The sequence below is a fragment of the Melozone crissalis genome, unplaced genomic scaffold (assembly GCF_028551555.1).
Source record: "Melozone crissalis strain CALT ecotype California unplaced genomic scaffold, PUWL_Pcris_2 ptg000138l_1, whole genome shotgun sequence".
In the NCBI taxonomy this organism is placed as follows: domain Eukaryota; kingdom Metazoa; phylum Chordata; class Aves; order Passeriformes; family Passerellidae; genus Melozone; species Melozone crissalis.
The window spans coordinates 49,865-61,457 of record NW_026535911.1 but is presented as its reverse complement, the minus strand read 5'-3'; the positions used below and the strand labels follow the sequence as shown (position 1 = coordinate 61,457).

The 11,593-nt window shown below is 61.6% G+C and overlaps 1 protein-coding gene across 1 annotated transcript; it reads right to left on the bottom strand.

The window, feature by feature from the left end:
- Nucleotides 1–547: 547 nt before the first annotated feature.
- PHB1 (prohibitin 1) lies at nucleotides 548–8,506 on the bottom strand. The gene is made up of 7 exons (XM_054293357.1): nucleotides 8,419–8,506; nucleotides 7,853–7,972; nucleotides 7,433–7,594; nucleotides 6,487–6,629; nucleotides 5,341–5,457; nucleotides 2,674–2,769; nucleotides 548–779 (listed from the first exon to the last, which is right to left on the bottom strand). Exons 2-7 carry the CDS (start codon nucleotides 7,938–7,940, stop codon nucleotides 567–569), a joined length of 819 nt encoding a protein of 272 aa, XP_054149332.1. The 5' UTR covers nucleotides 7,941–7,972; nucleotides 8,419–8,506; the 3' UTR covers nucleotides 548–566.
- Nucleotides 8,507–11,593: the final 3,087 nt, after the last annotated feature.

The following is an 11,593-nucleotide window of genomic DNA, read 5'->3' as shown; positions in this document are numbered from 1 at the left end:
CTCCATTCCCAAACCTCACCTTCTCAATCCCCAAATCTCACCTTCTCCATTCCCAAACCTCACCTTCTCAATCCCCAAATCTCACCTTCTCCATTCCCAAACCTCACCTTCTCAATCCCCAAATCTCACCTTCTCCATTCCCAAACCTCACCTTCTCAATCCCCAAATCTCACCTTCTCAGTTCCCAAACCTCACCTTCTCCATTCCCAAACCTCACCTTCTCCATTCCCAAACCTCACCTTCTCAACCCCCAAATCTCACCTTCTCAATTCCCAAATTTCACTTTCTAAATTCCCAAACCTCACCTTCTCAATTCCCAAATCTCACCTTCTCAATCCCCAAATCTTCCTGAACTCCCAACCTCAGACTCCCTGAGGGCAGCGCAGGGCAGGAACCGCAGGCCTGGTGTCGCGAGCGTTCACTTTTATTTGATTACCCGTCCAAAAAAAAAAAAAAAAAAAAAAACCACAAACCCCCAAAAAATCCCTCCGATTTCCAAATTTCCGTTTCCTCCGCGAGGAAACCGCACTGATTCCTTCCCCCTGTGCTTGCCGGGCGGGCGGGGCTCACTGGGGCAGCTGCAGCAGCACCGACTGTCCCGAGGGCAGGTAGGTGATGTTGCGCGAGCGCGACAGCTGGTACGCGATGTCCTCGGCCGCCTCCAGCTTGCGCAGCTCGATCAGCCCGTCCCCCGCCGTGGCCAGCGAGTTGGCGATCAGCTCCGCGGCCTTGGAGTCGCCCTCCGCGGAGATCACCGCCGCCTTCTTCTGCTGCTCGGCCTGCGGGGAGAACGGGGGAAAAGCAGCAATGGATGGACGGACAGACAGACAGACTGACGGACGGAGCGGCGCCGCCCTGCCCCGGCCAGGGCAGGTAACAGGGCTTCGGCTGTAGCTTTAAACCGTGGGATAAAAAATAACCCGTTTTGTTGCGGTGTGCTGTAATGTCCCATTTTAGACTTCCAGGTCACCTCCCAGGTGTGCCTGTACCTCTTCCCCCTCGCCCCCCTTGCTGAGTGAGTCCTGTCAATCAGGCTCAACATTCCAGCAAGGCGTCGTGTGGTTGATCAAGTTCAAAAGATGCCCCTATCCCAAGGGGTCATTGGCCTGTCTGGGTGTCCCTCGTCCCTTGAGACCCTGCCCCTTCCACCTGGTTGGTGCTCAGCTGTCCCTCCCCTTCCCCTGTCCCTGAGCTTAAAAGGTGAATCAGACCATGCAGTCGGCATTCTGTTAGAGCTGTTGCTCACGTTCAGACCTCCGTAACCATGGAATAAACCTCTGGATATAAACCCTCCAGCAGAATCCATCTCCTTTTCCTCTTCACCATCGCCTGAAGCTCTTCCTCCTGAGGTAAACGGAGTTCCTACCAAGCCTGGACTTGTTCAGTGCCCAGCTGCAACCTCCAGCAAGCTAAAGGTGTCTCTGGGGTGACACACCACAGCTGCTGCCTTTGGCCCAGCAGCGAGGGTCAGACTGGCCCAGGCACCATCTAACTGGTAATCTTGGGATTCATATTCCAATACCTTTCCCACAGTTTGCCTACTGTGGGAAAAGGGAAAAAAGGCAATTTCGAGCTGAATGTTGGTGATTTTCTGTGCAGGGATAGAATGTAAGGAAATAAAGGCAGTGCAGAAGGTCTCACACCTGAGGAGCTGCAGCTGTGCTAATCACCAAAGATCAGGAACAGGCTGGCCCTTCACAGGCTACAGCAGTAAGAAGAGTGCTACAAAAGAACGGGTTACGTGGTTGAGGAGAGAGCTGGACTTTGTTGGCTGCGCTGTGATGAAGGAGGAGTCGGTGCTGTGAGGAGCTGCCCATGAGAAATCACCGAGAAGGTGCGGAACTTTTGAAATAAGATCACAACGCAATTTTCAGCCTCTCCGTCCCACCCGCAGATCCCTGTTGGCAGCCCCCAAACCCAGAGCCTGCGGTCAGCTGGAAGCTGAGCTGACACAAGAGATGAAGACCCCACTGCGCTGCTGGAGACCCCAGAGATGATCCAGAGTGGATCCAAGCAGGGATGAGCCAGGAGCAAACAGCGAGCACGGCTGCCATCAGCACTGAGGGGTGTTGGAGAGTTTAGTTCAAGCATGGCTTAAAGAAAAAGGCCATGAAGGCATACAATTGAGAGAAAAGTCAAAGGTAGAAGTAAAGCAGTTCCTAAAGCAGTTCCCAGGCTTGATTTTATAAATAAGAAGGTTCTCAGACAGCCTTCCCATAACAAGCAAAGCACTCTGTCTGGGAAAAGCTGGCTCCCTGGGAACAGACATGGAAGTTTTGGGAACCTCTCATATCACAGTGGGAACGTTGGTTCTGTTTTTAATAAACAATTGTAGGCATTGTAAAACAAAAGGAGTGCTTAGAGTTTTCTCTGCTAGCCTATCATGAGCTCAGATTTTGCAATATGCATGAGGTTAATTAACACTGTTATATAAAGTGGCTGATTGATCAATAAATTGGAGTTCGATGCATCAATCGGATGGTCGCTTCTCCCCTTCACTTCAATAGAGGGGTGCAAGGAGGAGCCTTCTCCAGCTGGGTTTGTGTTGGATTTTGGGGGAAAAACATTTCTGGTCAGCACTCTAAGGAGGCTGGGGCAGGATATCCAAGGAAAAAGCCCTGGAGAGGGGAGGGGACGGCAGAGGTGACCCCAATGTCCTGGAGGAGCAGGTACCTTCTCCACGATGAACCTGGCCCGCTCTGCCTCCTGCTGCGCCACCTGCTTCATCTCCACCGCCTCCGTGAACTCCTTGCCAAAGGTCAGGTGGGTCTGGGGACACAAACCAGAGAGGGTCACGGCAGGGACAGTGCCACAGTGACACCGGGACACAGCAGGGACAGTGCCACAGTGACAGCAGGACACGGCAGGGACAGTGCCACAGTGCCACCGGGACACGGCAGGGACAGTGCCACAGTGACACGGTGGCACGGCAGGGACAGTGCCACAGTGACACGGCAGGGACAGTGCCACAGTGACACAGCAGGGACAGTGCCACAGTGACACAGTGACACGGCAGGGACAGTGCCACAGTGACACGGTGGCACGGCAGGGACAGTGCCACAGTGACACGGCAGGGACAGTGCCACAGTGACACAGCAGGGACAGTGCCACAGTGACACAGTGACACGGCAGGGACAGTGCCACAGTGACACAGTAGGGACAGTGCCACAGTGACAGCAGGACACAGCAGGGACAGTGCCACAGTGACAGCAGGACACGGCAGGGACAGTGCTACAGTGACACAGTGGCACGGCAGGGACAGTGCCACAGCGACACCAGGACACAGCAGGGACAGTGCCACAGTGACACAGTGACACGGCAGGGACAGTGCCACAGTGACAGCAGGACACGGCAGGGACAGTGCCACAGTGACACGGCAGGGACAGTGCCACAGTGACAGCAGGACACGGCAGGGACAGTGCCACAGTGACACGGCAGGGACAGTGCCACAGTGACAGCAGGACACAGCAGGGACAGTGCCACAGTGACACGGCAGGGACAGTGCCACAGTGACAGCAGGACACAGCAGGGACAGTGCCACAGTGACACGGCAGGGACAGTGCCACAGTGACAGCAGGACACAGCAGGGACAGTGCCACAGTGACACAGTGCCACCGGGTCACGGCAGGGACAGTGCCACAGTGACACGGCAGGGACAGTGCCACAGTGACAGCAGGACACGGCAGGGACAGTGCCACAGTGACACAGTGACACGGCAGGGACAGTGCCACAGTGACACGGCAGGGACAGTGCTACAGTGACAGCAGGACACGGCAGGGACAGTGCCACAGTGACACAGTGCCACCGGGTCACGGCAGGGACAGTGCCACAGTGACACCAAGACACGGCAGGGACAGTGCCACAGTGCCACAGTGACACGGCAGGGACAGTGCCACAGTGACACCAAGACACGGCAGGGACAGTGCCACAGTGCCACAGTAGGGACAGTGCCACAGTGCCACCGGGACACGGCAGGGACAGTGCCACAGTGCCACAGTGACACGGCAGGGACAGTGCTACAGTGACACAGTGACACGGCAGGGACAGTGCCACAGTGACACGGCAGGGACAGTGCCACAGTGCCACAGTGACACGGCAGGGACAGTGACAGTGACAGCAGGACACGGCAGGGACAGCTGCCAGCAGCTCTGCTGTGACAGTGACAGAAACCGGGATCCCTGCAGGAAATCCCACCCGGATCCCACACGCACCCAGGGAGGGGAAAGCTCCAGAAACAAAGTGTCCAAGCTCCCCTTTGGCAGAAACAAAGTCCCCTCCTGCAGAGGCCTCCTGCGCTCCCAGCAGGATCCATTGCATTTCTGAGGGAGCTGCGGGGGCAGAGCTCCCTCCCTGGATGGCTCAGGGCAGGAACCAGAGGGGATGTCCTGCTGTCCCAGTGGGGATGTCCTGCTGTCCCAGGGGGGATGTCCTGCTGTCCCAGTGGGGATGTCCTGCTGTCCCAGAGGGAATGTCCTGCTGTCCCAGTGGGGATGTCCTGCTGTCCCAGTGGGGATGTCCTGCTGTCCCAGGGGGGATGTCCTGCTGTCCCAGTGGGGATGTCCTGCTGTCCCAGAGGGAATTTTCTGCTGTCCCAGTGGGGATGTCCTGCTGTCCCAGTGGGGATGTCCTGCTGTCCCAGTGGGGATGTCCTGCTGTCCCAGTGGGGATGTCCTGCTGTCCCAGGGGGGATGTTCTGCTGTCCCAGTGGGGACGTCCTGCTGTCCCAGAGGGAATGTCCTGCTGTCCCAGTGGGGATGTCCTGCTGTCCCAGTGGGGATGTCCTGCTGTCCCAGTGGGAATTTTCTGCTGTCCCAGTGGGGATGTCCTGCTGTCCCAGTGGGGATGTCCTGCTGTCCCAGTGGGGACGTCCTGCTGTCCCAGAGGGAATGTCCTGCTGTCCCAGTGGGGATGTCCTGCTGTCCCAGTGGGGATGTCCTGCTGTCCCAGTGGGGATGTCCTGCTGTCCCAGTGGGAATTTTCTGCTGTCCCAGTGGGGATGTCCTGCTGTCCCAGCGGGGATTTTCCCTCCTGCTGCTTCCAGGGCTGCCTGTGGAGCTGCCCCCAATCCCAAAGCCCCTGCAGCCCAACCCATCCCCCTCAGCAGCTCCTGGGGGGTGACAAATCCCCTGCACAGGGAGGGCTGAGGCCTCCCAGAGGCTGCCCAGGGCTGCCCAAGGTCACGGGGACAACAGCAGAGCTGTGACCGGGGTGTCCCTCCCAACGCAGCCACGCGCGTCCATCCCGCCACGCTGTGCCCACCCGGGGGTCCCCTCCTGTCCTGTCCCCACATTGTGGCCCCCCAGGGTCCCCCCCCTGTCCCCGGGGTCCCCGAGGGCTCACCAGGGACACGTCGTCCAGGATGAGGCCGAAGGTGGCCGCGCGCTCCGTGAGGTCCTCGCTGACCTGCCGGGACACGAGCTCCCGCTGCGTGATCAGCTCGCCCGCGTCAAAGCGCGCCTGCAACGGGGGAAACGGGAGGAAACGGGGTGGGATGGGGTGGAAACTGCTGGGAATGGGATGGAATGGCGTGGAAACTGCTGGGAATGGGGTGGAATGGGGTGGGAACTGCTGAGAATGGGATGGAATGGGGTGGGAACTGCTGGGAACGGGATGGAAACTGCTGGGAACGGGGTGGAAACTGCTGGGAATGGGGTGGGATGGGGTGGGAACTGCTGGGAGCAGGGTGGAAACTGCTGGGAACGGGGTGGGATGGGTTGGACACTGCTGGGAATGGGATGGAAACTGCTGGGAACGGGATGGAACAGGGTGGAAACTGCTGGGAACGGGGTGGAAACTGTTGGGAACGGGGTGGAAACTGCTGGGAACGGGGTGGGATGGGTTGGACACTGCTGGGAATGGGATGGAAGCTGCTGGGAACAGGAAGGAAACCACTGGGAACGGGAGGGAAACTGCTGGGAATGGGATGGGGCAGGATGGAATGGGATGGACACTGCTGGGAACAAGATGGACACCACTGGGAATGGCTGGAACAGGATGGACGCCACTGGGAATGGGATGGAATGGGATGGACACCTCTGGGAACGGGATGGACACTGCTGGGAATGGCTGGAACAGGACAGACACCACTGGGAATGGGATGGAATAGGATGGAATAGGAGGGACACCTCAGGACGGGATGGACACCTGGGAAGGACATGGACACTGCTGAGAACAGGTGGGAATGGGATGGGCACTGTTGGGAACGGGATGGACACTGCTGGGAACGGGATGGGCACTGCTGGGAACGGGATGGGCACTGCTGGGAGCAGGCAGTGACCAGACACAGCCCCAGGCTGCACCGGCGAGGAGAGCAGCAGGAATTTCCCCATGGAAAGGGAACGCCTCCCAGGGAGGTTTGGAGCCCACGGCAGGGCTGGAGCTGGACGAGCTCCCAGCTGCCTCCCCCCCAATCCAGGCTGGAACCCCGGGATTGCAGGGCACAGCGCACTCCCCACTCCGTGCCAGCAGGGCCCGGGGCGCGCTCACCACCACGGACTTGAGGATCTCGGTGGTGATGGAGGGCAGCACGCGCTCGTCGTAGTCCTCGCCGATGCTGGTGAAGATGCGCGGCAGCTGCGCCGTCACGGGCCGGAACAGGATGCGCAGCGTGATGTTCACGTTCTGCAGGTCTGCGGCGGGAGCACAGCGCCCTCAGGGAGCCGCAGGGCAGGGGGTGCTCCCAGGAAACCCCCCGTGGAAAACGAGCTGGGGTCTGGCCCTTGGGACCACAACTGCTGGGGCAGAAGGATAAACCCCAAACCCCTGGAGACCCCAGACCCACTGTCCCCATTGCTGGAGGCCCCAAACCCAGTGTCCCCAGAGCCCCCAGAGCTGGAGCCCCCAAACCCCTGGAGCCCCCGGGGCCAGTGTCCCCAGAGCTGGAGCCCCTGAATGTCCTGGTGTCCCCAGAGCCCCCAGACCCAGTGTCCCCAAACCCCTGGAGCCCCCGGGGCCAGTGTCCCCAGAGCTGGAGCCCCTGAATGTCCTGGTGTCCCCAGAGCCCCCAGACCCAGTGTCCCCAAACCCCTGGAGCCCCCGGGGCCAGTGTCCCCAGAGGTAGAGCCCCCTGACCCAATGTCCCCAGAGCCGGTGTCCCCACAGCTGCAGCCCCCAGGCCCAGTGTCCCCAGAGCCGGTGTCCCCAAACCCCTGGAGCCCCCAGACCCAGTGCCCCCAGAGCCTCCAGAGCTAGTGTCCCCAGAGCTGGAGCCCCTGGATGTCCCGGTGTCCCCAGAGCCCCCAGACCCGGTATCCCCATTGCTGGAGCCCCTGGATGTCCCGGTGTCCCCAAACCCCTGGAGCCCCTGGATGTCCCGGTGTCCCCAGAGCCCCCTGACCCAGTGTCCCCATTTCTGGAGCCCCTGGATGTCCCAGTGTCCCCAAATCCCTGGAGCCCCTGGATGTCCCGGTGTCCCCAGAGCCCCCGGACCCACCTTTGCTGCCGGTGATGACGGGCACGTTGCGGGGCCGCGAGCGGCAGTCGAAGATGATGGGTTTCTGCACCCAGGGGATCAGGAAATGGGTGCCCTCGCCCACCACCACATCCTGCACCCCCCGGAAGCGGTCGAAGATCACAGCTCTGTGCCCTGCGTCCACTGTGGGGGCAAAGAAACAGCGCTCAGGGCTGCTGTGCTGCTGCCACGGGGGCTGGGGACTTCATTAACAGCACAGCTTAATTAACAACACGGTTTGGACAACAAACTGCAGGCGCCCCCCGGTCTGCTCCTCACAAGCAGCTCCGTGACTTTTGGACGGAGAACCTCCCAGTCTGTTTGTACTGGGCAGTAAAAGCACCGAGAGGTCAGGGTTTGGACACAAACACGAAATTAAGAGATCAGGGCTGTCCCTCTCACCGTTGTAAAGAGCGGAGTTGACGACTCCCCCCGCCACGGCCAAGCCCAGGCCGAGCTTCCCGATGCTCTCGAACACCTTGGCAGCCATCTCAGCGCTGCAGCCCCCGCTCCGGAGCCCTCCTGCAAACCCAGAGAACGCTCAAACCTCGCCGGAAAGGCTGCGACCCCTGCCCAGAGCCCCAGGCCACAAAACCGCACCGGGCAGCGACCCCCGCCCAGAGCCCCGAACCACACCGGGGCCTCCCCAGCCCCGGGGGTCTCCCTCCCGTGACCCTCCCCGGGCTCGGACCCCTCCAGGGCCTTCCCCCGCTCTCCCGTGCCCCCACAGCCCCCGGGGCTCCCGCCCACCCCGGCCCCGCACGCTCCCCAGGCCTCCCCTCCCCGCTCCCTCCTAGGCCGCTCGCCCCCAGCACGGGCACCCCAGCGGCCAAGGCCTCGCTGTGCCCACCCTGCCCGCCCCGCTCGGGCCGCAGCTCGGCTCGGCTCTCCCGGTTTCCCTCGGTTGTCCCGGTTCCCGGACCCACCGCCGCCCTCCCTCCCGCCACCGCTCCCGCCGCGCCGCTGACCTCCACATGAATCCGCGGCCGCCCCCTCCAGCGCGCCTGCGCGCCGCTCCAAGACGCGCGCTCCTCATTGGCCCGCGCCGCCCGGGGCTCTCTGGGATATGTAGTTCCCAGCCGCCGTGCCCGCTGCCGGCCCGCCTATGGATCCCGGTGTGCCCCGCGGCGCCCCGCTGGCTGAGCAAGGCCGCGCGCTATTGGCTGGGGGGCGCGTTGCGCGCAAGGGCTCTTGGGAGATGTAGTCCCGGCGGGGGAAGGCACTTGGGGGGCCTGCGGGGACAAGGGACATTAGGGGGACACGGGACACGTGGGGGACACGGGCACCGTTCTAAGGGCAGCGCTGCCCACTCCCAGAATGCCAGGACAGGCTGGGACCTCTGAAGGTCACACAGACAGGGTCACCTGCCCAGGCAGCGTCACCTGCAGCAGGTGACACGGGTGGGGTTGGAACGTCCAGGGGACACCTCAGACCCTTCCTGGCCACCTGTCCCGGCCACCATCCATGGACAGCTCTGCCTCCTGCCCAGGTGTGGGACTTGTGGTTGATTTCTGGCCATTGCTCCTCGTCCTGGCACCGCTGAGCAGGGCCTGACACCTCCTGGAAATATTTCCATGTATTGGTGGGATTCCTTCTCCAAAATGAGGGATTACACCAATATCTGAGTTATTTCCATGTATTGGTGGGATTCCTTCTCCAAAATGAGAGATTACACCGATATCTGAGATATTTCCATGTATTGGTGGGATCCCTTCTCCAAAATAAGAGATTACACCGATATCTGAGATATTTCCATGTATTGGTGGGATTCCTTCTCCAAAATGAGAGATTTCTGTGTATTGGTGGGATCCTTTCTCCAAAATGAGAGATTTCCACGGATATCGGAGCTATTTCCATGCGTTGGTGGCAATCTCTCCAGTGACAGATTTCCATGGATATCCGAGCTATTTCCGTGGATATTCGAGGTTATTTCCATGCACTGACGGGATCCCCTCTCCAGCGACAGATTCCCACGGGTATTTCAGATATTTCCATAGAAATTTGGGATATTCCCACTCTCAGCCTTCCCTCCTCCGGTCTCACCGGGCGCAGCTCCCTCTCTCTCCTCACCCGAACTCCTCCAGACCCCAAAATCATTTCCGTGCCCTCTCCAGCAGCTCCTCGTCCTTCCTGGGCCACGGACACCGGGACATTCTCGGCCGCGTCCCCTCCTGTCCCCTAGAGGGAAGCAACGCTCTCCCTTTGGCTCCGGCAGTTCCGAAAAACGGGGGGAAAAGGGAAAAAATCCCGCGCAGGAACCCCATGACCGGGGCATGGCAGCAGAACCGCACCCCGAAATTGAGCTGGGAGCTCGTTACTGGGGGTGGCTGTGGGATTGCACCCCAAAATTGAGCTGGAACCCCGTTATTGGGGGATAGCAGCAGAACCGCACCCCAAACCAGCGCTGCGACCCCGTTATTTAGGATGGCTGTGGGATTGCACCCCAAATTGAGCTGGAACCCCGTTACTGGGGGTGGCTGTGGGATTGCACCCCAAGATTGGGCTGGAACCCCGTTATTTGGGGATGGCTGTGGGATTGCACCCCAAAATTGGGCCTGAACCCCGTTATTTGGGGATGGCAGCAGAACCGCACCCCAAAATTGAGCTGGAACCCCGTTACTGGGGATGGCTGTGTGATTGCACCCCAAATTGAGCCGGAACCCCGTTGTTGGGGGTGGCAGCAGAACCGCACCCCAAAATTGAGCTGGAGCCCCGTTATTTGGGATGGCAGCAGAACCGCCCCCCCCGGGCCCCTCCCCGAGCCCCCCCAGCCCCCGGTGCCGTTTTTGGGGGGCATTTCCCGGCGGGCAGCGCGGGCGCCCCTGAAGGGCCCCTTGTGCCCCCCGGGCTGGGCACGGACGGGAACAAAGCGCGGCCTCTTCTCCTCCCCCCGCCGCTCCCGAACCGCGGCACCAACGCGCCGGGCCCGGGGGGACCCGGGGGGGTTCCGGGGGGTGCCAGGAATGGGGGGGGCTCCACCCCAAATCCGGTGTGGGGCTGGCGCTGAGCCCACTCCCACCCACCCCATCCTTCGGGGGTCCTGGCATTCCCGGGGGTCCCAGCCCAGCCTGGGGGTCCCAGATCAGCCCAGGGGGTCTCGGACCAATCTGGGGGTCCCAACCCAGCCCAGGGGGGTCCCAGCGCAATCTGGGGGTCCCAGCCCAATCTGGGGGTCCCAATCCAGCCTTTCCCGGGGGTCCCAGCCCGGCCAAATCTGGGGGTTCCAGCCCATCCTGGGGGTGCCAACTCAACCTGGGGGTCCCAGCCCTTCCCAGGGGTGCCAGCCCAGCCCAGTCCGGGGGGTCCCACCCTGGGGGTCCCAGCCCAGCCCTTCCCGGTGGTCCCAGCCCTTCCTGGGGGTCCCGGCCCTTCCCAAGGATCCCAACCCAGCCCAATCTGGGGGTCCCAGCCCTTCTCGGGGGTCCCAGCCCAGCCCAATCTGGAGGTCCCAGCCCATCCTGGGGGTCCCAACCCAATCTGGGGGTCTCAACCCAGCCCAATCTGGGGGTCCCTGCCCATCCTGGGGGTCTCAACCCAGCCCGGGGGGTCCCAGCCCTGCCCATTGATCCCAACCCAGCCCATCCCGGGGGTCCCAGCCCTTCCCGGGGGTCCCAGCCCAGCCCCGCGCCCGGCACAAACCCGAATTATGCTCAATGAGCGTTTCAATTCAATTAGCGAAACTGCATTAAAGCCCAGCGCGGACGCGGCTCGCAGTGGGAACGGCCCTAATGCGATTTCGGCCGAGCCGCCCGCCGCGATTTGCAAGTCAGGGAAATCGAGTTAGGGCTGCTCGCGTTCTGAGCTCCGTCCGCACGGCCCCCGGCGCGGCTTAATTCATTAATGCGCTGTACAGCCAGCCTGCCTTCCGCCCAGACAGAAACACCCCCGGGGGCACCGAAACACCCCCGGGGGCACCGGGACCCCCGCCAGCCCCGGGCTGGGGTCGGGGATCGCGGGGGGTTCGGGATTGTCCCGGAACCCACAGGGGCTGACCCTGACCCGGTGCTGCCCCGGTTTGGGTTTGGGGATCGCGGGGGGTTTGGATTGTCCCGGAACCCACAGGGGCTGACCCTGACCCTGTGCTGCCCCGGTTTGGGGATGGGGATCAGCGGGATTGTCCCGGATCCAGCAGGGAGTGACCCT

Excerpts from the sequence above, each read along its gene's own strand:
- PHB1 (XM_054293357.1), bottom strand. The coding sequence starts at position 7,940 with ATGGCTGCCAAGGTGTTCGAGAGCATCGGGAAGCTCGGCCTGGGCTTG. Across the intron at positions 6,630-7,432 it reads CGTCATCACCGGCAGCAAAG|ACCTGCAGAACGTGAACATC; the intron begins GTGGGTCCGGGG and ends CTCCCGCCGCAG. Across the intron at positions 5,458-6,486 it reads AGATCCTCAAGTCCGTGGTG|GCGCGCTTTGACGCGGGCGA; the intron begins GTGAGCGCGCCC and ends CCCCCGTTGCAG.